Source organism: Somniosus microcephalus, chromosome 5 (assembly GCF_052327205.1).
Source record: "Somniosus microcephalus isolate GS21.2 chromosome 5, FLI_Smic_1.0, whole genome shotgun sequence".
NCBI lineage: Eukaryota > Metazoa > Chordata > Chondrichthyes > Squaliformes > Somniosidae > Somniosus > Somniosus microcephalus.
In genome coordinates this window covers 284,016,480-284,044,342 of record NC_140991.1, presented here as the reverse complement: position 1 = coordinate 284,044,342, position 27,863 = coordinate 284,016,480, and the positions used below count along the sequence as shown (strand labels likewise).

The window sequence follows — 27,863 nt, the reverse complement described above, 5'->3', positions numbered from 1 at the left end:
TCCACCACCATTCACGACTGGATGTGGCAGAACTTTGATCTGATCCGTTGATTGTGGGGTCACTTAGTCCTGTCTATAGCATGCTGCTTCTGCTTTTCAACATGCATGTAGTCCTGTTTTGCAGCTTCCCCAGGTTTGCACCTCATTTTTAGGTATGCCTGGTGCTGCTCTTGGCATACACTTCTACACTCCTTATTGAACCAGGGTTGGTCCCCTGGCTTGATGGTAATGGTAGAGTGAGGGATATGCTGGGCCGGGGTTACAGATTGTGATGGAATACAATTCTGCTGCTGCTGATGGCCCACAGTGCCTCATGTCTGCCCAGTTTTGAGCTGCTAGATCTGTTCTGAATCAACCCCATTTAGCACGGTGGTAGTGCCACACAACACGATGGAGGGTGTCCTCAGTGTGAAGACGGGACTTCGTCTCCACAATGACTGTGCGGTGGTCACTGCTCCCAATACTGTCATGGACAGACGTATCTGCGACAGGTAGACTGGTGAGAATCAGGTCAAGTAGGTTTTTCCCTCATGTTGGTTCTCTCACCACCTGTCGCAGGCCCAGACTGGCAGTTATGTCCTTCAGGACTCGGCCAGTAGTGGTGCTACCGAGCCACTCTTGGTGATGGACATTGAAGTCCCCCACCTAGAGTACATTCTGTGCCCTTTCTACTCTCAGTGCTTCTTCCAAGTGGTGTTCAACATGGAGGAATACTGATTCATCAGCTGAGGGAGGGCAGTAGCTGGTAATCAGCAGGAGGTTTCCTTGCCTATGCTTGACCTGAAGCCATGAGACTTCATGGGGTCCGGAGTCAATGTTGAGGACTCCCAGGGCCACTCCTTCCCGATTGTATACTACTGTGCCGCCACCCCCAGTGGGTCTGTCCTGCCGGTGGGACAGGACATACCCAGGGATGGAGATGAAGATTTTGGGACATTTTCTGAAAGTTATGATTCTGTGAGTATGACTATGTCAGGCTGTTGCTTGACTAGTCTGTGGGACAGCTCTCCCAATTTTGGCACATGTCCCCATATGTTGATGAGGAGAACTTTGCAGGGTTGACTGGGCTGGATGTGCCGTGTCCGTAGCCGGTGCCGAGGTCGATGCCAGGTGGTCCGTCTGGTTTCATTCTTTTTCATAGAGATTTGTTACAACTGAGTGGCTTGCTAGGCCATTTCAGAGGGCAGTTCAGAGTCAACCACATTGCTGTGGGTCTGGAGTCACACACAGGTCAGACTGGGTAAGGGCAGCAGATTTCCTTCCCTAAAGGACATTAGTGAACCAGATGGGTTTTTACAACAATCTGCTAGTTTCATGGTTACCATTACTGATACTAGTAACTATTCCAGATTTATTTAATTAACTGAATTTAAATTCCCCAGCTGCCATGATGGGATTTGAACTCACGTCTCTGGATCGTTAGTCCAGGCCTCTGGATTACTAGTCCAGTAATATTACCACTACGCTACCATTCCCAAAACCACACCTGCCGTACCTAGGACCCCAGCTATTCACAATATATATTAATGATCTAGACGAGGGAACTAGATGTAATATCTCCAAGTTTGCAGACGACACAAAGCTGGGTGGGCGTGTGTGCTGTGAGGAGGATGCCAAGAAACTCCAGTATGATTTGGACAGGTTGGGTGATTGGGCAGAAGCATGGCAGATGCAATATAATGTGGATAAATGTGAGGTTATCCACTTTGGTGTCAAAAACAGGAGGGCAGATTATTATCTGAATGGCAATAGATTGGGAGAAGGGGAAGTGCAACGAGACCTGGGTGTCCTTGTGCACCAGTCGCTGAAGGTAAGCATGCAGGTGCAGCAGGCGGTTAAGAAGGCAAATGGTATGTTGGCCTTCGTAGCGAGAGGGTTCGAGTACAGGAACAAGGATGTCTTGCTGCAGTTGTACAGGGCCTTGGTGAGACCACACCTTGAGTATTGTGTGCCGTTTTGGTCGCCTTATCTGAGGAAGAATGTTCTTGCCATGGAGGGAGTGCAGCGAAGATTCACCAGGCTGATACCTGGGATGGCCGGAATGACGTATGAGGAGAGATTGTGTCGATTGGGCTTATACTCACTGGAGTTTAGAAGAATGAGAGGGGATCTCATTGAAACTTATAAAATTCTAACAGGACTGGACAGACTAGATGCAGGAAGGATGTTACCGATGGCCGGGGAGTCCAGAACCAGGGGTCACAGTCTAAGGATAAGGGGTAAGCTATTTAGGACTGAGATGAGGAGAAATTTCTTTACCCAGAGAGTGGTGAACCTGTGGAATTCTCTACCACAGAAAGCAGTAGAGGCCAATTCATTAAATATATTCAAGAAGGAGTTAGATATATTTCTTAAGGCTAAAGGGATCAAGGGATATGGGGAGGGTACTGAATTTGGATGATCAGCCATGATCTCATTGAATGGCGGAGCAGGCTCAAGGGGCCAAATGGCCTACTCCTGCTCCTATCTTCTATGTTCCTATGTTACTGTGTACAGTTTTGGTCTCCTTACCTAAGGAAGGATATACTTGCCTTAGAGGGAGTGCAATGAAGGTTCACTGGACTGATTCCTGGAATGAGGGGATTATCCTATGAGGAGAGATTGAGTAGTCTGGGCCTATATTCCCTAGAGTTTAGAAGAATGAGAGGTGATCTAATTGAAACATGTAAAATTCTTAAGGGGCTTGACAGGGTATATGCTGGGAGGTTGTTTTCCCTGGCTGGGGAGTCTAAAACTAGGAGTCAGTCTCCAAATAAGGGGTTGGCCATCTAGGACTGAGGCGAGGAGAAATTTCTTCACTCAAAGGGTTGTGAATCTTTGGAACTCTCTACCCCCTGAGAGCTGTGGATGCTCAGTCGTTGAGTATATTCAAGGCAGAGATCGATAGATTTTTGGATACTAAGGGAATCAAGGGATATGGGGATAGTGTGGGAAGGTGGAGATGAGATAGAAGATCAGACATGACCTTACTGAATGGCGGAGAAGGCTCGAAGGGCCAAATGGCCTACTCCCACTCGAACTTCTTATATTCTTGTGTTTCCTCCACCCTTCCAGGCCATGCGCTCCAGATCATAACAACTCGCTTAGTAAAAAAATTTCTCCTCATCTTGATAGAACGGATTCTTTTACCCTCAGCCTGGTTCAGCAATCACTGAGTCGAATACACCTGGAGAGTTTAAACGATTTATTTTCCGCGGAGTCTTACTCTGATATATCGGCACCGACTCGTGCAAGAGTCTGACGAATCCAACAGAGTAAGCAATTTCTCATACAGCGTGCTACATTTTTATCCCTGCTTTGAGAAAGCATTAACACCTCGTACATTCTGCACCAATCCTGAGCTGTGCACGTATACATTTAATTGGATTTCCTGGTCTGGCAGTTTGAAATATACAAGTCACATTTTACTGAATGGGTTACAGCTAAGTAAACATCCTGGTAATGTGTTCATGATCACCTAAACATTATGGTAATGCGTTTGCAATCACCTAATGTCTGGACAGTTTCTGCCCGCCACCCTACATTGTTCCTATCAGCAAGGGGTAACATCATGGGCGCCAGCCTCGTTAACAATTAAAGATCAGGTATCGGGTTAGCCCTTTTTACTCCTCTGCTGCTTTTACAGTTTCTGGTTTCTTTTTCTTGAAATGATATTCTCATTCCCTCCTTTTATCATTCTATGATAACCAACTGTTATTCGGGTACGTCTATCTTATTTAGTCGATCAAATTCTTCATTATCATCGTACTTTACTTCCTTCATTTCACATTCGCTGGCCTGTCTTACTACTAACATCCTCGGGCCACCTATTTTCTCCAAAGCTAGCTGCATTCTTCCCAACACACATTTCATGATTGCTAGTCCAACGAAAATACAGACGATGGCAGCTACTGAGTACATGGCCATATTTATCAACCAGTCAGACCATCCTCCAAATCCCCAGTCTCCCCAGTTACTTGCTTCCTTCATATTATCCATTTGTTCCCTTATCTTAGTGATAAAGCGGGTGATGTTCTCTGTCTGGTCTCGGACTCCCATAAGGCATTTACCTTTTACTATTGCACAGACACCACCTTCTCGGGCCAGCAGGTAGTCTAGGGCATATCTGTTCTGCATAGTGAATAACCTGAGTTCCGACAATTCTTTAGTGACTGCGTCGAGGGCTCCCATGGTAGCATTACCCAGGATGGTGAGACCACAGATAAGGTAGTTCCGGTTATTAGCGGCCAAGTAGGCTCCAGTATAGCCTATAGAGAACAGGCCAGCAAATCCATATCCTACAGAGGTTCCGTGTCCTCCTAGGGATTCAGGATCTTTCCATTTGGAGCAAAACTCTTTCGAGGCTGCCCTGGCTACTATTTTTCGGTGGGATGTCCATTGGGAGGGGCAAGGTACTGTGGTAGGGGTTAGAGTGGCGATGGCTACAGTCCGGGGGGCGGTACCTATTACCATGAAATTAGTGGCTTTTCCTTGGCCCAAGAAAAAGTAGCCAGGTTTGGTATATATCACGGGTATGCTTTTCTGCCTTGTGCTTAAATGGCTCAGGGGAAGGAAATAGTCCAGGCCTTGGATCTCAAGGGTATCAGCAGGCTGGGTACTAGCTATTTCTACTAGCATAAAGGTTTCCCCCCCCTACCTTCAGAGTTGTTCCATTCCCTTCTCCACATAAAACTTGCACTCCTTCGGTTACTGACACACATACGGATTGCTCACATGTGCAGCTACCGGTGTCAGGTCCTATCGTACACTGATGGTGGAGGCAGCGTGTCACCAAGCAGGTGTAGTTCTGTTTAACCCATACTGACCTACAACCATAGCCCGTCCCATTCCAACAATTCTCGTAACCACCAGGGTTCCTGCTTAGTCTCAGGCAATTGGCGGGCGGGGTTAAGGTATAGGGTATTGTTATATTGGTTGTGGGAGGGGGGAGGTGAGCATCTAAAAGAAAGTCCGGGGGAACAATAACTGGGGTTGGGGCAAACATCCCCTCCACAGAGGTCAGGGGCGGATAACAAACAATTGACTCTGGTGAGTATAGGACTGCGTGAGTCTGGAGGAATAGGTTGCCCGTCGGGGTTTCTTTAGGGAAAATGTGTTGGAGATCTCGTTTACGTTTCTTGGTGAGGATACCTTCTAACCTAAAATAGTCAAAGCTGCTCATAATAGAGGGCAACTTCAGACAACGATTCTGTCTTTTTGGTGTCTGTAGTTATACTGCATGGTCCTGCAGTAACAGACATGGTCGCCTGGCGTCGGCAAACGTAATCAAATTTGCACTCAGTCCAATAGCATGGCAATGTTCCTCTGTGTTCGTTTCTCAGCACTAGCGAGCGGTGGGGCTGTCTAATAAGCCCAATGTAGGTGTCCAAGTTGATCACGTTCCATTTCCCGAACCCGCCTGGGTTATCATCATTGCACCGAAGCACGTCTCCTTGGCATAGATGGTGTATCCGCTTGGGTTGGTTCCGCCGGCATGTCCTTCTTCTGGGCTGTTGAGTTATTCCAGGGGTGAGCAGGACACTGATGGAGAGGATCCACAGGGGCGTCTGCATGGTCAGTCGGCGCGGCACGTCTGTTTTAGGGAGAGATTTCTTGGAAGCAAGGGAGGTTAGCATTCTTTAAGTTTTAGGCATAGCATTACTGACAATTTTACAGTGGTGGAGGTGGACCCAAGCACTCTTTCTCTCTACTTTGGCAGCAGTTGGGGTGGTGAGTAGGACTTGATAGGGTCCTTCCCAACGAGGTTCCAGTCCTTTTCGCGTCCAATTCCTGATCAATACATACGTTCCGGGCTCGATTTTGGACGGACTGACTATAGGGGGGAGGTCGATGTAGGCAGCGCGTACCCGGGAGTGCAAACTTTTCAATGCCCTGGTTAACGACAAAATATAGTTAGTCATTTCTGCCGTCATGTGGTGAAAGTGGACAGTCTTTGGGACTTCCTGGTTCCACGGGGTTTAGAGAGGTCTGCCATATATGATTTCAGCAGGGCTTAACCTTGCTGCACCAGCCGGGGTAGTACGTATTTGGAACAAGGCCACGGGGAGTAATTTGAGCCAGGTAGTTCCCGTCTCGGCCTGTAATTTGGCAAGTTTATTTTTCAAGGTCTGATTAGCCCGCTCGACCAGTCCGGCGGCCTGTGGCCTGTAAGCACAATGTAGCTGCTGTTGGATGCCCATTTGAGCGCAGAATTCCTTAGTTACCTGACCCACGAAGTGAGGGCCGTTGTCTGAACTTAATCGGTTTGGAATTCCGTACCTGGGAATAATTTCTCTCATTAAAACTTTTACAACAGTGCAGGCTTTGTTATCCGTAGTCGGATAGGCCTCAATCCACTTACATCAACAATAACCAGTACATATTTATAACACTGACACCTTTCTAACTCAATGTAGTCCATCTGGAGGGTCTCAAAGGGACCCGTGGGTAACGGCGTCTTACCCATTTCACAAGGTATGCCTTTTCCCGGGTTATGCTGCTGACAAATGAGCCAGCGGCTGCTAATACCTTGAGCCAGAGCTTGTAATCTAGGATGCCACCATGTAGCTAATAACGTGTCACTAGTTGCTCTGGCACCACAATGAGTTGCAAAGTGTATACATTCAATAACCCATAATGCTAGCTCATCTGACATACAAGTTTGCTCGGCAGGGGTGACCCATAATTTAGACACACAATCATATGTACAACCGAGCTGTTTCCACAGTCCCTTATCACAGTCAGGAGCGTCCTCCTGTAACTTAATGACGTCTTGGATGGTTGGCATTGGCTTTTCCGAAGGAGACTTGCTTTTATTTGAGCTTTTAGTCTGGCTCATCATTCTAGGCACAACCACTCGTTGTTCCTGGGACGCTTCCCTAGCTCCCTGGTCAGCGCATCTATTCCCTATATCTACTGGGGTTTGTCCTGCTGTGTGTGCGGAGCACTTTATCACGGAGATCTGTTTTGGTAGCATGAGGGCTTGTAGCAAATCAGATACTAATTTCTGATGGGCTATCTGTGTTCCTGCAGAGGTTAGGAACCCTCTGTTTTTCCATAATTGTCCGAAATCATGAACCACTCCGAAGGCATATCTCGAGTCTGTATAAACATTAACCTTTAAGTCCTTCCCTAAGATACAAGCTCGTATTAATGCGAACAGTTCTGCTTGTTGGGCGGGATACGGAAACTCAAAGGCGGCCGACTCCAAAGTGTTACCGTCCTGATCTACGACTGCATACCCAGAAAGTCTTTTCCTAAGGGGACTGACGGACGCACTTCCATCTACATACATGGTTGTGTCAGGACTCTGCATTGGGGCATCAGATAGATCCTCCCTGACGGAGGTATCTTCCTTGATTAAAAATAGACAATCATGTCCGGGGTCTGTTTGTTCGAGGGGTGGTTCTGTGAGAAAACATGCTGGGTTGATAGTAGTACAATGCTTAAATTGCAGTTTAGGATTATTCAACAGGTATATCTCGTACTTGTTCTGTCGGGCCATAGTGAGGTGCTGAGTTTGTAATTGGCCTAATAGTGCAGTTACCGAGTGCGAACTGTATACAGTAATATCTTGTTGCAAAGTTAGATTGGCAGCCGATTGTAGGCTATTATAGATGGCGGTCAGAATCTGGGTGCATACGGGATGCCCTAGCGCTACCGGATCTAACTTCGAGGAGTAGTAAGCCACTGGCCTATGCTTGTCCCCATGTTTTTGAGTTAGGACAGCAGTCGAACAATCAGTGAGGATAGTGCAGTATAGCTGGAAGGGCCTGTCATACAGGGGTCTCCCCAGCGCTGGTGCTTGTAACAATGCTTCCTTTAGGTTTTCAAACGCTCCCAAGGCGACAGGGTCTAGCTGAAACTCGCCCTCCATACTGGTGTATGGTGTTAGTCGTTTGGTTTCTAGAGCGATGTTGGGTATCCATTGTCTACAGTAGTTTACCATCCCCATCCATTGCCTCACTTGTTTCGCACTACGGGGTACGGGAAACTGACAGATTGGCTCAATCCTGCTTTTCTCTAGACTCCGCTCGGTTGCTGAGAGCATGAAGCCGAGGAACTTAACTTTCTGTTGAGCCACCAGTACCTTTGATTGGGAGACTACGTACCCGAGTGAGAATAGGTGATTAAGCAACTGGGCGGTGTCTTCCCGGTTACTTTGTTTGTCAGGGCTAGCTATTAACAAGTCGTCCACGTACTGGACCAGAGCGGAACCATGTTTCAAGGTCAAAGTCTGCAACTGTCCTTGTAGGCACCTAGACAATAATGTTGGAGAGTTTACAAAACCTTGCGGCAGTCGGGTCCACGTATACTGTTGTCCATTATAAGTGAAGGCAAAGAGATACTGGCTTGCCGGTTCCAGTGGCAAGGCGAAAAAGGCATGTTGGAGATCGACTACTGCAAAGATTTTCGCTTGTGCAGGGACCTGGGCCAGAATGTGAGCTGGGTTAGGTACCAGTGCATGGAGCGGTTGTACAATAGCATTGATAGATCGTATGTCCTGTACTAATCTGTACTGGTTTGGCTTTCCTGATTTTGGAACTGCAAGTATGGGCGTGTTGCACGGGGACTGGCATTCAATCAGGATTCCTTGTTTCAGTAGTCCCGTGATCAATTTATCAATGCTGGGTATCGCTTGTTGTTTCAGCGGATACTGTCGTATAGAGGGTAGTACAACATTCTCCTGTAGGGCGATTTGGATGGGAGTTATTTTAACGCATCCTACCTGTGTGGGGTCTTCTGCCCACACTTGCGGATTAACGTATTCCGGTACCTCATTTCCAACGTGGTGGTGCAACTGTGTCAAGGCTACCTTTGGTTCTTGGTAGAACAGGATAGTTCGACCGCCTGACAGGGCCTGCTCCTGCCGGTCATCTGGGTTAGCTTGTTCAACTGCCTGTTTTACCATGGGTCCCAGATCTTTTGCACGGTAGGGGGAGTTTACTTCCCGGGTGATGTGTGGGGCTACGGTTAGGGGTTGCTTCCACAATTCCGAGGGAACCTCAACATATTCTGCTTTCCCCTCCGGCCCTGCAACTATGGCTCGGAGAACAACATCCCACTCAGTCCCTTCATAAGCTTGGTAAAAATTCTCCAACTCCTTATCTTTTCCACTTCGATCATAAGCTAGGGTTACATTAGATGGGGGTTCATCCTTTAAGTCCAGAGTCCACCATTGTGGGGTGATGGAGACGTAACATTGTCTTTTAGGGGCCCATGGTTTCACAGTTATTCCTTCGTTCCCACACTCAAGTCTTAACTGAAATGCACATAACAGGTCTCTGGCCATGAGATTGCAATCCAGCCCATCTGTGATTACGAATTGGTGCTTTACGGACTCATTTCGAAATGTTACTTCAACTGGCTCTGATATTGGGTACTGGCACACTTGTCCTTGGAATCCGGACAGGCTTTGTGTTTCCCCGGATTTAGGGAGATTGAGCTCTGATCGGACAGATGACATAGCAGCTCTGGTGTCTACCAGAAACGTATGCCGGCTCCCTTCAATCAGCAGTGATAGAACGGGCTCCTCGTCCGACTGGAACCCGTTCACCACGAGGTTGGCTAGTCAGTACTGGGGAAACGGATTATTCTGGGAGAAGTCTGTATATCTTCCTCGTCCCCGATTTCCCTGCCAACCTCCCCGTTGTCCCTGCATATGGCCCCCTCTTCCTTGTCTTCGGGAGGGACATTCCCTGCTCCAGTGGCCTTGCTGGCCACAGTTGAAACAGGTATCTGACCCTACTTGCCTCCCCCCTCTTCCTCTATCGCTGAAATTTTGTCTTGGGGGAGCGTAGGGTGGGCCATAACTAGGGGCGGTCGGTCTGTTGGGGTGGCTGATATATCTGTACCCCTGTCCATCAACCCACCCAGGGACACATTGCTGGGGTTCCATCTGATATCCCATCACATCTTGGGTGGGCTTTGGCTCTTCCTTTTTCATCACACACTCAGTCTTGACTTTGACCTGGGGCTGACTCTCCTGGCTCTTATTTTCTTTCCAATAATATTTCACTGCCCTGGCCATCTGGCTGGAACTATTCTCTGACCAGTCCATATTGTTAGTCTTAATTGCTTCAGACACCGAGGTTGGTAGACAATTTATCAGAATAGCACAGTATTGTGGCGAGTTTGCTCCGTTCTGGTAATTAGCATCTCCTGACTGACTCCGATACACCTCAGAGAATCTCTCTAGGAATTCCTCTGCTCCCTCGCCCTTTTGTGGTTTAGTATCCAACACCTTGGATATATCAATGGGCTTCTGCAGGGTATTGGTTAGGGCAGTGAGTATGGCACGTTCACGAGCATCACCCTGTGCGTTTTGAGCCTCTAATGCGGCATGGTCCGCAAAGCCTAGGTTAATCAAGAACCTTGCATGTTCGGCGGGAGTCAAGATCTGCTGTACTAAAGCCCATAAGTCTCTTGATTCAGCATTATAGACGAGTATAGTAGTCCGGAGGAAATCTACAAACAAGGTGGGGGATTTCTTCCTATCTGGCATCCCGGTTAAGATAGCCATTATCTCGTTAGGTTTCCAGGGGTAGAAGATACCTATGGTCCGGGGGTTACCGGCAGCCACTGGATTATTCGCGTTAAAGGCAGGGTTAGGCATTTGTCTCACCGGCAACTGTCGGGGTATCGGTTTATGTCTGGCGGGTCTCTCGGTATCGGATTCTGATTCCAGGGATGACCAGTCGTCTCCTGAAACTCCCTCGTCAGTATCACTATAGTCTGGAGCCCCTAGGGAACTCTGTTCCTGACTGATTTCTTACTCAGCACCATCTGTCTCTTTCTTCTTCGTCTGCGCGTCCCTACTGGACTATCTAAAGGTGGGGGAAGTGGGTTTCTCCTTCCCTTGTGTCGGGTACGGAAAGCTACGGGGTCAGTATACTGGGGACCCGGTGGTTGGTTTCCCATCTGGACCGGCGGGGGACTGTTCATCTGAACCGTGACTGACGGCGGCGGGGAAACGGCACTGGCAGATACTTGATGTGTCGGCGCGGGGGTTTGTGCAGTTGGTACGGGTGGTGCCACCGGGGGATAAATGTTAGCGTACGGGGGGGGGAGCGCGGGGAACAACATGAGCCCTGTGATTCCATTCGTCCAAATCATCATCACCATCTCCCTCTGTCAAGGCAAGGCCAACCATTGGATTACGTAATCCACTCTTATCAGCCTTTCCAGGCTCGCTCATGGTCTTTTCAGACTCTTGTTTTGAGCGTTTCTCATGAGCACATTCCTTTTTCAGCACCTCTACTGGTTTGACTACCCCTTTTTTGGTAAGTCCTATTCCTAATTTTAGGGCATTATCCTGCCAGCTTGCTAACAAGGAAGTTTCTCTCAGTTCCTGGCAGTACTGTCTCCATAGGGCAGTTAGTTCTTTGGCTGTGGTACCCCTGTTACTTTTCCAAATTAGTTCTTGAGCCTTTTTAGTGGCATCTAGATTCTTAGCTCCTCCTAGTGGCCATTGATCACTTCCTAATTTCTTATTTAATCCTCCCGACAACTGTCTGAGTTGCTTCGCTTTGTCAGGATGTTGTTCACAAAGGGTCTGTAAGGCGCTACCCGATTCAGTCATGGTATCTAAACAATTGCCCATCTTACTCCCCTTGTGAACTTTACACAGTCGTGTTTTAAACTTGTTCAGAGCCTAGGCGGGCCAAGTGATATACAAGGTCGACGCTTTACCTGACACAAGTACTTATTACTAAGTTTACACAGTTCCTAGTTATTCCCTCAGTACGTATACTGACCCTCAGTGATATCCGATCACTGACCTAATACCTATCTCTTCCAGTATTCGCCAGACTGACCTGGATCTCGGCGGCACACCACACGGGAGTTAGCGATTGGCCGACTCGTCGTCAGACTGGCGGAATCGGAGGAAAACCGAGGCAGTACAAAAATTACTCACATCGGGGGCCCATTTCCTCCCTCCACGTCCGGGACGATTCAGCTCCTAGTTCGCGAACTCTCGGTGACTGTCCGTTGAGATCCCACTTCTGACACCAAATGATAGAACGGATTCTTTTACCCTCAGTCTGGTTCAGCAATCACTGAGTCGAATACACCTGGAGAGTTTAAACGATTTATTTTCCGCGGAGTCTTACTCTGATATATCGGCACCGACTCGTGCAAGAGTCTGACGAATCCAACAGAGTAAGCAATTTCTCATACAGCGTGCTACATTTTTATCCCTGCTTTGAGAAAGCATTAACACCTCGTACATTCTGCACCAATCCTGAGCTGTGCACGTATACATTTAATTGGATTTCCTGGTCTGGCAGTTTGAAATATACAAGTCACATTTTACTGAATGGGTTACAGCTAAGTAAACATCCTGGTAATGTGTTCATGATCACCTAAACATTATGGTAATGCGTTTGCAATCACCTAATGTCTGTACAGTTTCTGCCCGCCGCCCTACCTTGTTCCTATCAGCAAGGGGTAACATCATGGGCGCCAGCCTCGTTAACAATTAAAGATCAGGTATCAGGTTAGCCCTTTTTACTTCTCTGCTGCTTTTACAGTTTCTGGTTTCATTTTCTTGAAATGATATTCTCAATCTCCCCTCTGGTTCTTTTGCCAATTATCTTAAATCTATGTCCTCTGTTTTTCGACCCTCCTGCCAATGGAAATAATTTCTCCCTATCTACTCTATCAAAATCCCTCAGAATTTTGAACACCTATTAAATCTCCCCGTAACCTTCTCTGCTGTAAGGTGAACAATCCCATAGTCTAGCTTTTCTGCTTTTCCTCAGGAAACCAAGAATTAGAACAGAAAGGTGGGTTTGAGCTGCTGGGTCATCAGTAAAGCAGAAGGCGCGATGTTTGAAATTAAGGATAACCATTAACTTAAGCACGGTGTCTCAGGTGAGCGAAAGCTGTCCCATTTCAGTAGAAAGAGTGGCAGATATTTGTGTGATGTTCCCTTCACTGCAGTCATCAAGGCATCCTCTCTGAATTTAATTTAAATTTAATTAATTAAAGGGTAAGTCATGGCAGGACAGCCGGGCCCCGTGATCTGCTCCTCCTGCGATATGTGGGAACTCGGACACTTCCTGTGTCCCTGACAACTACATGTGCAGGAAGTGCGTCCAGCTGCAGCTACTGACAGACCGCATTGCGGCGCTGGAGCTGCGATTGGACACATACTGGAGTGTTCACGATGCTCAGGACAATGTGAATAGCACATTTACGGAGTTGGACACACCGCAGGTAGAGGTTGGACAGGAAGAAAGGGAACGGGTGACCAACAGGCAGAGTACTAGGAGCAGGCAGGTAGTGCAGGGGTCCCCTGTGGCCATCCCCCTCTCCAACAGATACACCACTTTGAGTACTGTTGGGGGGGATGGCTTATCAGAGGAAGGCAGCAGCAGCCAACTTCCTGGCACCAGGGGTGGCTCTGCTGCACAGAATGGGAGGAAAAAGAGGGGTAGAGCTATAGTAATAGGGGATTCAATTGTAAGGGGAATAGATAGGCGGTTCTGCGGCCACAAACGAGACTCCAGGATGGTGTGTTGCCTCCCTGGTGCAAGGGTCAAGGATGTCTCTGAGCGACTCCAGAACATCTTGGAAGGGGAGGGTGAAGAGTCAGTTGTCATGGTGCATATAGGCACCAACGATATAGGTAAAAAGCGGGATGAGGTCCTAAAAGCAGAGTATAGGGAGTTAGGAGATAAATTAAAAAACAGGACCTCAAAGGTAGTAATCTCAGGATTGCTACCAGTGCCACGTGCTAGTCAGAGTAGAAATAGAAGGATACTTCAGATGAATACGTGGCTAGAGGAATGGTGCCAGGGGGAGGGATTCAAGTTCCTGGGACATTGGAACCGGTTCTGGGGGAGGTGGGACCAGTTCAAACCGGACGGTTTGCACCTGGGCAGGGCTGGAACCAATGTCCTAGGGGGAGTGTTTGCTAGTGCTGTGGGGGAGGGTTTAAACTAAAATGGAAGGGGGTTGGGAACCTGAGCAGGGAGACAGAGGAAAGGGAAACAAGGATAAAAGCAAAAGATAGGAAGGAGAAAAACAAAAGTGGCAGTCAGAGAAATCAACGGTTTAAATCAAACATGACCACAGTAAATAATAATTCTAATAGGTCTAAGAGCGTTAAAAAAACAAGCCTGAAGGCTTTGTGTCTTAATGCGAGGAGCATTTGTAATAAGGTGGATGAATTGGCTGCGCAAATAGAAGTAAACAAATACGATTTGGTTGGGATTACGGAAACGTGGCTCAAGGAAGGCCAGGACTGGGAACTCAACATCCAGGGGTATTCGATATTCAGGAAAGATAGGCAAAAAGGAAAGGGAGGTGGGGTAGCATTACTGGTTAAAGAAGGGATTAACACAATTGTAATGAAGGATATTAGCTCTGATGAGGTGGAATCTGTATGGGTAGAATTGAGAAATACTAAGGGGAAAGAAACGTTAGTGGGAGTGGTTTATAGACCTCCAAACAGTAAGGCGGAGGTTGGGGATGGCATTAAAAGAGAAATTAAAGAAGCGTGCAATAAGGGCACAGCAGTCATCATGGGTGACTTTAATCTACATATAGATTGGGCCAACCAAATGAGTAACAATACTGTGGAGGAGGAATTCCTGGAGTGTTTACGGGATGGTTTCCTGGACCAATATGTTGAGGAACCAACCAGAGATCAGGCCATCTTAGACTGGGTATTATGTAACGAGAAAGGATTAATTAGCAATCTTGTTGTAAGAGGCCCCTTGGGTCGGAGCGATCATAATATGATCGAATTCTTCATTAAGATGGAGACTGAAGTAGTTGACTCGGAGACTAGGGTCCTCAATTTAAATAAAGGAAACTATGATGGTCTAAGGAGCGAGTTGGGTAGGATTGATTGGGGAATGGCACTCAAAGGGTTGACGGTGGATAGGCAATGGCAAACATTCAAAGACCGAATGGATGAACTACAGAATTTGTTCATCCCAGTTTGGCATAAAAATAAAACAAAAAAGGTGACCCAACTGTGGCTAACAAGGGAAATTAGGGATAGCATAAGGTCCAAGGAGAGGGCATATAAATTGGCCAGAAAAAGCAATAATCCTGAGGATTGGGAGCAGTTTAGGATTCAACAAAGGAGGACAAAGGGATTAATTAAGAAAGGGAAAATAGAATATGAGAGTAAGCTTGCAGAGAACATAAAAACTGACTGTAAAAGCTTTTATAGATATGTGAAGAGAAAAAGATTGGTGAAGTCAAGCGTAGGTCCCTTGCAGTCAGAATCGGGGGAATTTATAATGGGGAACAAAGAAATGGCAGACCAACTAAATACATATTTTGGTTCTGCCTTCACAAAGGAGGACACAAATAACCTCCCAGAGATGCCGGGGAACATAGGGTCTGATGAAAGGGTGGAACTGAAAGAAATCAGTATTTGTAGGGAAATGGTGTTAGGAAAATTGATGGGACTGAAGGCCGATAAATCCCCAGGGCCTGATAATCTACATCCCAGGGTACTTAAGGAAGTGGCCCTAGAAATAGTAGATGCATTGCTGGTCATCTTCCAGAACTCGATAGACTCTGGAACGGTACCCATGGATTGGCGGGTAGCTAATGTTACCCCACTATTCAAAAAAGGTGGTAGAGAAAAGGCGGGGAATTATAGACCGGTAAGCTTGACATCGGTAGTGGGGAAAATGCTAGAGTCCATTATAAAAGATGTAATAGCAGAGCACTTGGAAAGCAGTGACTGGATCGGACAAAGTCAACATGGATTTACAAAAGGTAAATCATGCTTGACTAATCTACTGGAATTTTTTGAGGATGTAACTGGTAAAATAGATAAGGGAGAACCAGTGGATGTGGTGTATTTGGACTTTCAGAAGGCTTTCGATAAGGTCCCGCATAAGAGATTATCGTGCAAAATTAAGGCACATGTGATTGGGAGCAAGGTATTGACTTGGATAGAGAACTGGTTGGCGGACAGAAAGCAAAAAGTTGGAATAAACGGGTCATTTTCTGAGTGGCAGGCAGTGACTAGTGGGGTACCGCAAGGATCAGTCCTAGGACCCCAGCTGTTCACAATATATATTAATGATCTGGACAAGGGAATTGGATGTAATATCTCCAAATTTGCAGACGACACAAAGCTGGGGGGAGGATATGCTGTGAGGAGGATGTCGTGAAACTCCAGCACGATTTGGACAGGTTGGGTGATTGGGCAGAAACATGGCAAATGCACTTTAATGTGGATAAATGTGAGGTTATCCACTTTGGTGGCAAAAACAGGAAGGCAGATTATTATTTGAATGGTAATAGATTGGGAGAAGGGGGAAGTGCAAAGAGACCTGGGTGTTCTTGTACACCAGTTGCTGAAGGTAAGCATGCAGGTGCAGCAGACGGTTAAGAAGGCAAATGGTATGTTGGCCTTCGTAGCAAGAGGGTTTGAGTACAAGAACAAGGATGTCTTGCTGCAGTTGTACAGGGCCTTGGTGAGACCACACCTTGAGTATTGTGTGCAGTTTTGGTCGCCTTACCTGAGGAAGGACGTTCTTGCCATGGAAGGAGTGCAGCGAAGATTCACCAGGCTGATACCTGGGATGGCAGGAATGACGTATGAGGAGAGATTGTGTCGATTGGGCTTATACTCACTGGAGTTTAGAAGATTGAGAGGGGATCTCATCGAAACCTATAAATTTCTGTCAGGCCTGGACAGACTAGATGCAGGAAGGATGTTTCTGATGGCCGGGGAGTCCAGAACCAGGGGTCATAGTCTAAGGATAAGGGGTAAGCCATTTAGGACTGAAATGAGGAGGAATTTCTTCACCCAGAGAGTGGTGAACCTGTGGAATTCTCTGCCACAGAGGGCGGTGGAGGCCAGTTCATTAAGTATATTCAAGAAAGAGTTGGATATATTTCTTAAGGCTAAAGGGATATGGGGAGAAGGCAGGGACCGGGTACTGAATTTGGATGACCAGCCATGATCTCATTGAATGGCGGAGCAGGCTCGAAGGGCCGAATGGCCTACTCCTGCTCCTATCTTCTATGTATCTATGTCTGCTGCCCATATCCTAACTTCCACCTAGTCCGGTTCACCCATCACCCCTGTGCTCGCTGATCTACATTGGCTCCCAGTCCGGCAACGCCTTGATTATAAAATTCTCATCCTTGTTTTCAAATCCCTCCATGGCCTCTCCCCTCCCTATCTCTGTAACCTTCTTGAGTCCTCCAACCTTCTGAGAACTCTGCTTCTTCCAACTCTGGCTTCTTGCGCATCCCCGATGTCATTCGCCCCACCATTGGCAGCCAAGCCTTCAGCTGTCTAGGCCTGAAGCTCTGAAATTCCCTCCAAAAACCTCTCCTCCTCTCCACCTCTCCCTCCTCCTTTAAAACGCTCCTTAAAACCTACCTCCCAGCCTACTATCTCCTTCTTTGGCGTGGTGTCAATTTTTGTTGGAATCCACTCCTGTCAAGTACTTTGGGACGTTTTACTACATTAAAGGCGCAAGTTGTTGTTGTGAAAGACCAGCAACAAAATGAGAAGGAACTATGAACATGTGTGTCCTGTGATTCCTTTCAATTGTGTAGCACTACACTGTTATTTTGTATATAGATGTATGCAGAAAAGTATTTTGGTAGCTGTTGGAAAGATTGAAGGATTTTCAGAACGCTAAGGGTAAGGCTTGCGAATTGGATAGATATGTTTACAATCAATCTTAATTCAAAACAAAATTTTATATTCCACTGAGTTGCCCATAATTCTATGCATTATAAGAGGGAGATGCCTGTAAACTTAACAACATTTCTCAGTCATCACCAGTTTTCTGTTGCCTAGGTGCAGCCATTTTATGTAGAACTCCCTCCTGTAACATCATGAAGTTTCATCCATGGACAGCAAGAATGGGAACAGTGGAAGGTGAATCTTTAAAAATCAGTTAACATGGAGGAAACATTGCAGTCTTTCTCTGTCACGCTGAATAACAAATTGGCTCAGAATTCCTTCATGCACAAAATTACTTATGGAATACATTCACAGGGCCCTTTCTTAAAGAATGTAATCATTAATAATAATTAAGTTAACCATCCAGTACACCCTCAGGCCCCTACAAAAAGCTACTGTGATTTGGGAAGTAGAGTTGGTTGGAATATCGGAGTTTTCCTGCCGTATGGGCTCAAGAATTGGGAGATGCTAAACTGAGGCGCTACAGCCCCACCACTGGCAGGAGGGTGCCATTACAACACGACAAGTTTACAGAGGCAAATTCCATCGTAAATATGGACATAGGAATTTATTTATAATAGAAAAGGTTGACACAAAAATATGACAAAAAGGTCACATTGCTGTTTCTGGGAGCTTGCTGTGCACATATTGTTGCTGTGTTTCCTCCATTACAACAGTGACTACATTTCAAAAGTACTTCATTGGCTGTAAAACGCTTTGGGACGTTCTGAGGTCGTGAAAGGTGCTATATAAATGCAAGTCTTTCTTTACATTCCTATCCAATACACCATCAGACTACTTTTTTTTATTATTACATGGAGTATTTGCCCACACAAATACATGTGCCATTACATTAAAGTTTGAAGGTAACTCTTGGGTTGTATGTCTCTCTTTACCCAAAGTGTCAAGATAACCAAATTGAGTACTTTTCAAGTATGAAATGGCCAGTAGTTCTCCTTAATACTGGCTGTATTATGACGAATAATCAATATGTGCTTCTGCTTCTTTGGCCCAATTATTGCCCTGCCCTCTAACCCCACTTCACCTGAAGACTACACTTGGTCTTTACTCCTCATGTGCAATACCACAGGAGATCGGCTAGTTATTGATAAATTACAGTAACCTCGCTTGAATTCTGTGTGTGGTATATAATTGCTCTTGGTCATTCTAATGTGTCCTTTGTCATTAAACTCAGGTTGAGTGTAAACCAGGTGACGGATGATGGAGTTAAGGTACTGGCTGAAGAACTCATAAAGTACAAAATTATTAAAATCCTTGGGTAAGTCAAGAGTAAATATACTTGTGCACGATTAATGTGCAACGTTATGTGCGATCATTCTGTGAATTATGGCTGTAAGGCCCTCAAAATTCTCAGGCCTACCGAGCTGCCATGGAGCTGGATCCCATTCAGCTGCTGACCTCCACTCCTGACCATGCTGGAATATCCGGGGTTGAGGTGAGCTCGTCGGGAAAAGGTGGGGGAGTGGGTTCCGTGGATCTTCTGGACGGAGACCCAGATTTTTTTGGGTCCATCCTGATTTTCCTGCCCCCCTGGGCTGTGCCTCTTGCTCCAGCTTTACCTCCTCCTGGTGCCCTCGGCCCTGAGGAAATTCAGGCCAAGTTGTTCAAATGATCTGACACATTGGGCTGTGAGGAAATCGCTGCACGTTTGTACGATAAGCACTTGTTCTGAAATGGTGGCTGTGCGTGTTGACTTGTGTGCTTCTCCCTCCCCCCACCCATTTCATTTTGTCTCCCCCCCTCAATACATTTTAATACAAGCATACGGACAGCGACGAACAGGAAAAGACTCTCTGGTCCATTCAGCCTCTGGAGTGCACCTCCCACCTGTGAAACATTTCCGAACTTACCTCCAGGCTCCCATACTGCGGAGCGATCGGGTCTCGGGCCTCCAGGCGTACGCCTGCGTAAAGGCCCATGGATCCCAGGGACACAGGCGGTTCGGAAGAGTCCCTGGCATCACGTGGGCCCGGTTCTCCAATCACAGAACGGAATCCCCTAATGACATGCAATGGAATCCCCAAATAATTAAACAATTTAGACAATTCAAATAAATGTAAATGTTCTGATTTTCAAATTTAATTTGGTGTACCAAATACAATAAAAATTTGATTTTTTGAAAAATAATTTTAAACATTTTAATCCGGGCCAATATTTGCATAAACTAATTTTAAGTGTTTGTGCATCCTTTTTAATTTTTAATTTAAGATTTATAATAACCCTTACGCTGATGAAAGCAGGCCCTTTGCCTGCTTTTACCAGCCATAAGAGTTTCATGGGCAAATAGCCCAACTCTGCACCAGTGAAAGTGATTTTCCAGTCGGTTCGTATGACCTGTCAAGGCGTACCTTGACAGATCGCAAGTTCTGGGTTTTCGCTGAGCGTATGCCATCGAAGACACCGCAATTTCTGCCCACATGTGATCTCCTGGGTGAGGCAAAACACCAGATAACTGGGGAGAACTCCCCTGCTCTTCTTCGAAATAGTGCCACGGGATCTTTTACGCCCACCTGAGGGGGCAGACTCATCGAATAGATGGCACCTCCAGCAGTGTAGCGCTCCCTCAGTGCTGCACTGGAGTCGCAGCCTTAGATTTTCTGCTCCTGCCTCTGGAGTAGGAACTTGAAACTCATGACCTTCTGACCCAAAGGCAAGCATGCTAACCACTGAGCCACAGCTGACCCTAACATTTCATAGCAGCTTTGATTACAGTCATCTCTTCAACTGCAATGAACCAGACTAGAAGATGTGGGGATGAGGTCATCCACTTTAAATCCAATAAAGACAAATCAGAATATTTTCTTAACGGTGAGAAACTAGGAACTGTGGAGGAGCAGAGAGATTTGGGAGTCCATATGCACAAATCATTGAAAGCTCGTGCACAAATAGCAATCAAAACGGCGAATGGAATGTTGGCCGTTATCTCCAGGGAGCTGGATACAAAGGGAGGAAGTGATGCTTCAGTTGTCTAGAGCCTTGGTCAAACCCCCTCTGGAGTGCTGCATTCAGCTCTGGGCACCGCCCCTCAGGAAGGATATATTGGCCTTGGAGGAGGTTCAACGCAGATTCACCAGAATGATACTAGGACATAGAGTTAAATTAGGAGGACAGGTTGCATAAAGTTGGTTTGTATTCCCTTGAGTGTAGAAGGTTGAGTGGCGATCTGATCAAGGTGTTTAAAATGATAAAAGGATTTGACAGGGTAGATAACGGGTACATAGAAACATAGAAAATAGGAGCCAGAGTAGGCCATTCGGCCCTTCAAGCCTGCTCCGCCATTCAATATGATCATGGCTGAACTTCTATCTCAATACCATATTCCCGCTCTCTCCCCATACCCCTTGATGCCTTTTGTGTCTAGAAATCTATCTATCTCCTTCTTAAATATATTCAGTGACTTGGCCTCCACAGCCTTCTGTGGTAGAGAATTCCACAGGTTCACCACCCTCTGAGTGAAGAAATTTCTCCTCATCTCAGTCCTAAATGTCCTACCCCGTATCCTGAGACTGTGACCCCTCATTCTAGGCCCCCAGCCAGGGGAAACATCCTCCCTGCATCCAGTCTGTCTAGCCCTGTCAGAATTTTATACGTTTCAATGAGATCCCCTCTCATTCTTCTAAACTCTAGTGAATACAGGCCTAGTCGACCCACTCTCTCCTCATACGACAGTCCTGCCATCCCAGGAATCAGTCTGGTGAACCTTTGCTGCACTCCCTCTATGGCAAGTATGGTGGCATAGTGGTTACGTTACTGGTCTAGTAATCCAAAGGCCTGGGTTAATGATCCAGAAATGTGATTTCAAAGCCCACCTGCAGGTAGTTGGGGAATTTAAATTCAATTAATTAAATAAATCTGGAATTAAAAACTAGTATCCGTAATGGTGACCATGAAACTACCAGATTGTCATAAAAACCCACCTGGTTCACTAATGTCCTTTAGGGAAGGAAATCTGCTGTCCTTACCCGGTCTGGCCTATATGTGACTCCAGACCCACAGCAACGTGGTTGACTTTTAACTGCCCTCTGCAGTTCAAGAATGCAGCTCACCACCACCTTTTCGAGGGCAACCAGCAACGCCCACATCCAATGAATGAATAAAAAGAAAGATGCAGAGAAACTTTTTCCTCTGGTGGGGGAACCCAGCACAAAGGGGCATAATCTTAAAATTAGAGCTAGGCCGCTTAGGAGTGAAATGAGGAAGCATTTTTTTCGCACAAAGGGTAGTGGAAATCTGGAACTCTCTCCCAAAATGCTGTGGTTACTGTGTCAATTGAAAATTTCAAGACTGAAGGCGATAGTTTTTTGTCAGGTAAACGTATCAAAGGGTATGGAGATAAGGCAGGTAAATGGAGTTGAGGTACAGATAAGCCATGATCTAAATGAGTGGTGGAACAGGCTCGAAGGGCTGAATGGCCTACTCCTGTTCCTATGTTCCGACTAGCTTACTGTCCCCAATAGCTCACTGTCAGTCTCTAGTGATAAAAACCTGTACTTCAACATTGGGTTCACAGCTGCTCATTTGTTGGATGCTTTGACAGTGTTGAGTCCTGCTTTGATGTCCCAGTATGTTCAAAATCAAATTAATTTTCTACCCTTAATTTTTACTTAGTCACAGGACCTCAGTAAATATATACTGATGACTCCATATAAAAAAAATTGTCTTTGCTTTTAATTTTTCCTGAAGTAAAATCACAGAACAGCAAAAAATTGAAATCCAAACAAAACTTCATCAGTGTCAGAACCTGTTTCTATGAAAACAAAATCCATCCGACGGGAGTCTTTTTTGTATCGGAAAATACGTTAAGAATGTGCTACTTACTGTATCTCTATCACGTGTGTTGATTGTCATTGGTAAGATTACCAGTAGTGATTATACCTGTCACTATGGTGCACTTCATGACCATCATGTAAGTGCTGTATGTGAAAAGTGTAACCGAGGCAATCATTATAATCGTATTCTGCAGAGAATGAACCTGTTTTCCATCAACGGAATTTAAAGGGCCAGTGGGGCAGATTTTTGTCTCTATCGGTTAGGCATTAAGTTTCGCCTAGGCCAAGCACGGAGAGAAACGTCAGGCGGGGGTGGAGATGGAGGGGTGGGTAGGAATCATGTGCGACTACCAGAACCCAGCGGCTGTTCTCTCTGGCAATTGTAGTGATCCTTTCCTGTCGGATTTTCGTCTCTGCACTCCGCCCAGACGAAGCTCAATGCCCAGTTGATAAAAGACAAAACTCTACCCCAGTGTGTTTATGAAAAAGCGCTTGGAAAACATTTTAATTTATTTTACAGAAACACCTCACCACACCAGAGACTGCACATTTAATGCATGGTGTTAGATCAACAGAGTAGATTAATCTAAATGACATAGGTTCAGATGCCAAAGATAAATCAACTTGTTGGTTTTATTACTAGCAACAGAAAGTACAAACAAGTCTATATACTTACTAATAGGATATCCCTTGGGTCCACCTTTAATTCTAATCAATCCAGGCGAGCTCTCAGCACGGAATACCAAAGAATTATTGAAAGTGAGCCTATTTATACACCTAAATAACAATATCAGCTGACTTTACTCTAATCCTATCAATTCTGAGATTATCATGTGATCTTTATGTACCATATGTCATTACACCAGTATATGGCAGTGTGTCACCACACATACACTCCATTCTCACTGGAATGTAGGCTTTGTTTATGTAGTATTTTGCTTAGATATAAAAATGATACCTTAACAGCTGAAGCATACACATGTTGGCTCCAAACTAGCTATAATACTTAGACAAATCCTTTGATGTTTCTTAAATTGGAAGGCTGACACTTTGTACTTACTTAGCATTCCCTTGCGAAATCCTAAAAACCTAATATAAACCATATGTTAGCCTCTATCACACAGAACACATTCTCATATTAATACTGACTTCTGTATTGTTAAGCAATTTTTCCTATGATATCAAACACTATCCTATACATGTGGTGGTCACTGAGTAAGTCCATGATTTGTACCTACAGACCGGCTTGTTCCACAAGATGATTGTGGAGGGGATGGGCACCTTTTAGTTCTATCATTTCTTTCCATTTGAGCTGGTCATAAACAATATTATAAAAAAAACTTGCATTTATATGACCTCAGGACATCCCAAAGTGCTTTACAGACAGTGAAGTACTTTTTGAAGAGTAGTCACTGTTGTAATGTAGGAAACGTGGCAGTCAATTTGTGCACAGCAAGCTCCCACAAAAAGCACTGTGATAATGACCAGATAACCTATTTTTAGTGATGTTGATTGAGGGCTAAATATTGGCCAGGATATCGGGGATAAATCCCCTGCTCTTTGTCAAAATAGTCCACCTGAGAGAGCAGAAAGGGCCTTGGTTTAACATCTCATCTGAAAGACGGCACCTCCGATAGTGCAGCACTCCCTCAGCACTGCATTGGAGTGTCCGCCTAGATTTTTGTGCTCAAGTCTCTGGAGTGGGACATGAACCCAGAACCTTCTATCTCTCGGTCTTAATATACTGAGTGGAGTAATGAGTCTCAAACAAATTCAGTTGTTCTCACAACACACTTTACTGCCTAGTTTAAGTCATACAATTCTTAATACAATTGTCAGCGTAATATTACGACACAGTTCCCTCAACTTTAACATAGTAATACATACAACCTTGACTGGGCTGCACTGCACTCAGAACGATGAAATGATCAGTCTCCTTGTCTGTAAAGGTTCTTCCTGATGTCTTATTTTCTTGGACAGTATCTTCCCAATGGCGGCTAGCCCTGAAGATATGTCAAGTAACAGTCTCTTTCCAAGATATGTCAAGTAACAGTCTCAAAATCGATATGTCGAATTAACGGTCCCAAAATCCTTCAAAAGGACTGAGTCATCACTGTGTTTATTACTCAGCTACCTATAGGTAGACGCCATTTTAATTCAGGGCTGCTTGCCAACAGAATAAAAGATTTAGCACCATAATCACTAGGAGTTGGCTCACAGACATTGGTCTGCTGGAATCTGAATTAAATGAAGCCAATGTAAAAGCAACTAAATAGAGCCAATTGCTTATTTTCTGATCCTATTCCATCACATTACCCTGTTCACAAATTGTTCAAGGTACTGAATGACGATGCCAGAGCGGAAAGATTTAAAAACTGCAGATTGCAATTAATTGTCAGTATAAGGTTTACCCCACTGTTGAGTCACCTCTCTTAAACGAGGCGTGTTATTTTTCCAGCCTATACAGGAATCAGATCACTGATGTTGGTGCCCGGTTTGTCGCCCAAATCATTGAAGAATGCCCAAAACTTCGAACATTAAAGTAAGAAATGTGTTGCCCATTTACGCAAATTACTTGTACTGTACTTAATGTTAATGTGACTGACATGAATCTGTCATTCATGTGGAAATGACTTATGAAGTAATACTGGGTGGCCTGCTGGTGGTGCTGTCCAGGGAGAGTATAAATACTCGGGCATGGGCCCAGCTTGTTCAGGACATTCCTTAACAGGCACTAGTGAAGGACACAACTAGATCTCCATGTTGAAAAACAGTTGATTAAAGCCTTGTTTAATACTCAGATCAAGTGCCTAGTCGTTTTCTTACGTCAGTGACCTTGAGGACATCCAATAGCAAGTTGAAACTACAAAAACAATATATAAACACTAGGGAATGCTTGTAACTTTAGAAAAGTAATTGGTTAATATTATTGCATCTCATAAACATCGCAAAACCCACTAAAGAAAAGGAAGAACTTGCATTTATATAGCAAGGATCTCCCAAAGTGCTTTACAGCCAATGAGGTATTTTTGATGTGTAATCACTGTTGTAATTTAGCAACGAGGTAATGACCACATAATCTATTTTAGTGATGTTGGTTGAGAGATAAATATTGGCCAGGACACCAGGGGAAACTCCCCTGCTCTTCTTTGAATAGTGCCATGGGACCTTTTACGAGAAGGCAGATGGGGCCTTGGTCTTCTGAAAGATGGCACGTCCGACAGTATGGCACTCCCTCAGTGCTGCACCGGAGTGTCAGCCTGGATTTTATGGGCTTAAGTCACTGGAGTGGGATTTGCAACCACAACCTTCTGACTCAGAGATGAGAGTGCTACCACTGAGCCACAGCTGAAGCGTCGTTACCACAGAGCAAGTTAGTTTGATCATATAAAAGTTGCATCAGTGCTACAGAATAATAGCATGTAGGCTTGTTCTTTTAATTGACTAGATGGGAAGTCCTTGCGTTTGTTCTGCAGCTGCTCTTAGCCATGTAAAGGGGGGAGAAAAATTGTTCAAATCCATTCTAATCCAACGGGAGTTGTCTTTCAAAGTCCTGAATCTGCTTAAAAGACTATGAATTTCTCCAATAGCTGAGTGTGTTTCTCCAATGAGTAGCTGAGCCATTCTGACAAGGAAGGTCACAGATTTGCTCTCCAGTCTTTACTGAGCTGACTGACCCCAGCCAGGGTATACACGGTGGGGGTGGAGGGGGTGGTGGTGGTGGGGGTACTACAATTGGCCTTAGCACCCCTAGATTACGAAGATGAAAATTAGCCAGGGTTGCCACTTCCAACTGCTATCCAGCAAGCTCTGCGTGTGAACATTCGACGTGGACAGGGTCAAGCCCCACTGTTTTAATCCTTATTGCACCCATTAACATTCGCCGTCAGTGCTCACAATGATGAGGTGAAGTACTTGATCATGACCAGCAACCAGTAGACCAAACCCAGCAAGGAGCCATTGGAATCTGTGTCTGTTGTAGACTATTTGATAGACATTGATTGGCATGATTAGTCAATAACTCCATTAGTCAACAACCCCATTATCATTGTACCATGCGACTGCAAGGTTGGTAGAAGGCAAATAGATGGACCTTGCTATTTTTTTGTCCAGCAGTTCTTTAAAGAGATGGGTGAAAACTGGCAAGAGTGAAAACAATATTGGGACAGAATTTCTGCAGATTTCTCCCAATCTCCTTCCATAGCTTTGGTGAGAGATCAGCGGAAACCCTGGATAAATTGCATAAAGAGCTGTTTATGGCGTTTTTCCAGGGTTTCTGCTGAAGTTACAATGGGGGATCAAGAAAGTCCCACTGTAATTCTACCCCAGGAAAACTATTTCTCGAGGAAGAGGAAGACAAAGAACATAAGAACATAAAAATTAGGAGCAGCAGTAGGCCATATGGCCCCTTGAGCCTGTTCCACCATTCAGTAAGATCATGGCTGATCTTCAACCTCAACTCCACTTTCCCGCCCAATCCCCATATCCCTTAATTCCCCTATAGTCCAAAAATCTAACTCAGCCTTGAATATAACCAACGATTCAGCATCCTCAGCCCTTTGGGGTAGAGAATTCCAAAGATTCACAGTGAAGAAATTCCTCCTTATCTCAATCTTAAATGGCCTACCCCTTACCCTGAGACTATGCCCCCTAGTTCTAGATTCTCCAACCAGGGGAAACAGCCTCTCAGCATCTACCCTGTCAAACCCCCTCCGAATCTTATGTTTCAATGAGGTCACCTCTCATTCTTCTAAACTACAGAGAGTATAGGCCCAATCTACTCAATCTCTCCTCTTAGGGCAGCCCTTTCATCCCTGAAGAGTTAGTAAGAATTGCAAAGACTGAGGCTGGAATTTTGTTCAGGGCGGGGGAGGGGCGGTGGTTGTTCAGAGACGGGTAGGAAACCCGGTAGGCCGGATTTCTCGCAGGCCCTGCCGATTTTACTGGCAGGGCCTAATTTGAATGCGAGGCCTTGGTTTCCCGTCCACAGCCAGCCAGTTTGAGAGGCTGGCTAGCTGCGGGCAGGTAGGTCTCAGTTGCGAGGGGTCGGTCCGGGGGAGGGATCACAGGAGGGGGCTCGGGGATCGGTGGGAGGGAGTTGAGAGGATCGGCGGGAGAGGGTTCGGCGATCGGGAGGAGGGGGTTCGGCAATCGGTGGGGGGGGAGGGGGGAGAGAGGATCCGCGGGGGTCGGCGATCGGGAGGGGGGGAGAGGGGATCGGCGGGGGTCGGCGATCGGGAGGGGGGGAGAGAGGATCGGCGGGGGTCGGCAATCGGGAGGAGGGGGTTTGGCAATTGGGAGGGGAGGGGAGAGAGGATCGACAGGGGTCGGCAATCGGGAGGAGGAGAGCAAACGGGAGGAGATTGCAGGATCGGGGCGGGGATCGGCAGGCAATTCGGGGAGGTCGGGGA

The 27,863-nt window shown here is 45.9% G+C and overlaps 1 protein-coding gene across 2 annotated transcripts in view; it reads left to right on the top strand.

Moving 5' to 3' along the window:
• LOC147117780 (nucleotide-binding oligomerization domain-containing protein 1-like) overlaps positions 1 to 27,863 on the top strand; it is a 92,428-nt gene that overhangs the window by 49,426 nt on the left and 15,139 nt on the right. For both annotated transcript variants that reach the window (XM_085989045.1, XM_085989044.1), the window contains exons 5-6: positions 18,858 to 18,941; positions 24,911 to 24,994. In XM_085989045.1, the coding sequence (XP_085845171.1) occupies positions 18,858 to 18,941; positions 24,911 to 24,994 (168 nt within the window). The remainder of the gene's footprint in view (positions 1 to 18,857; positions 18,942 to 24,910; positions 24,995 to 27,863) is intronic.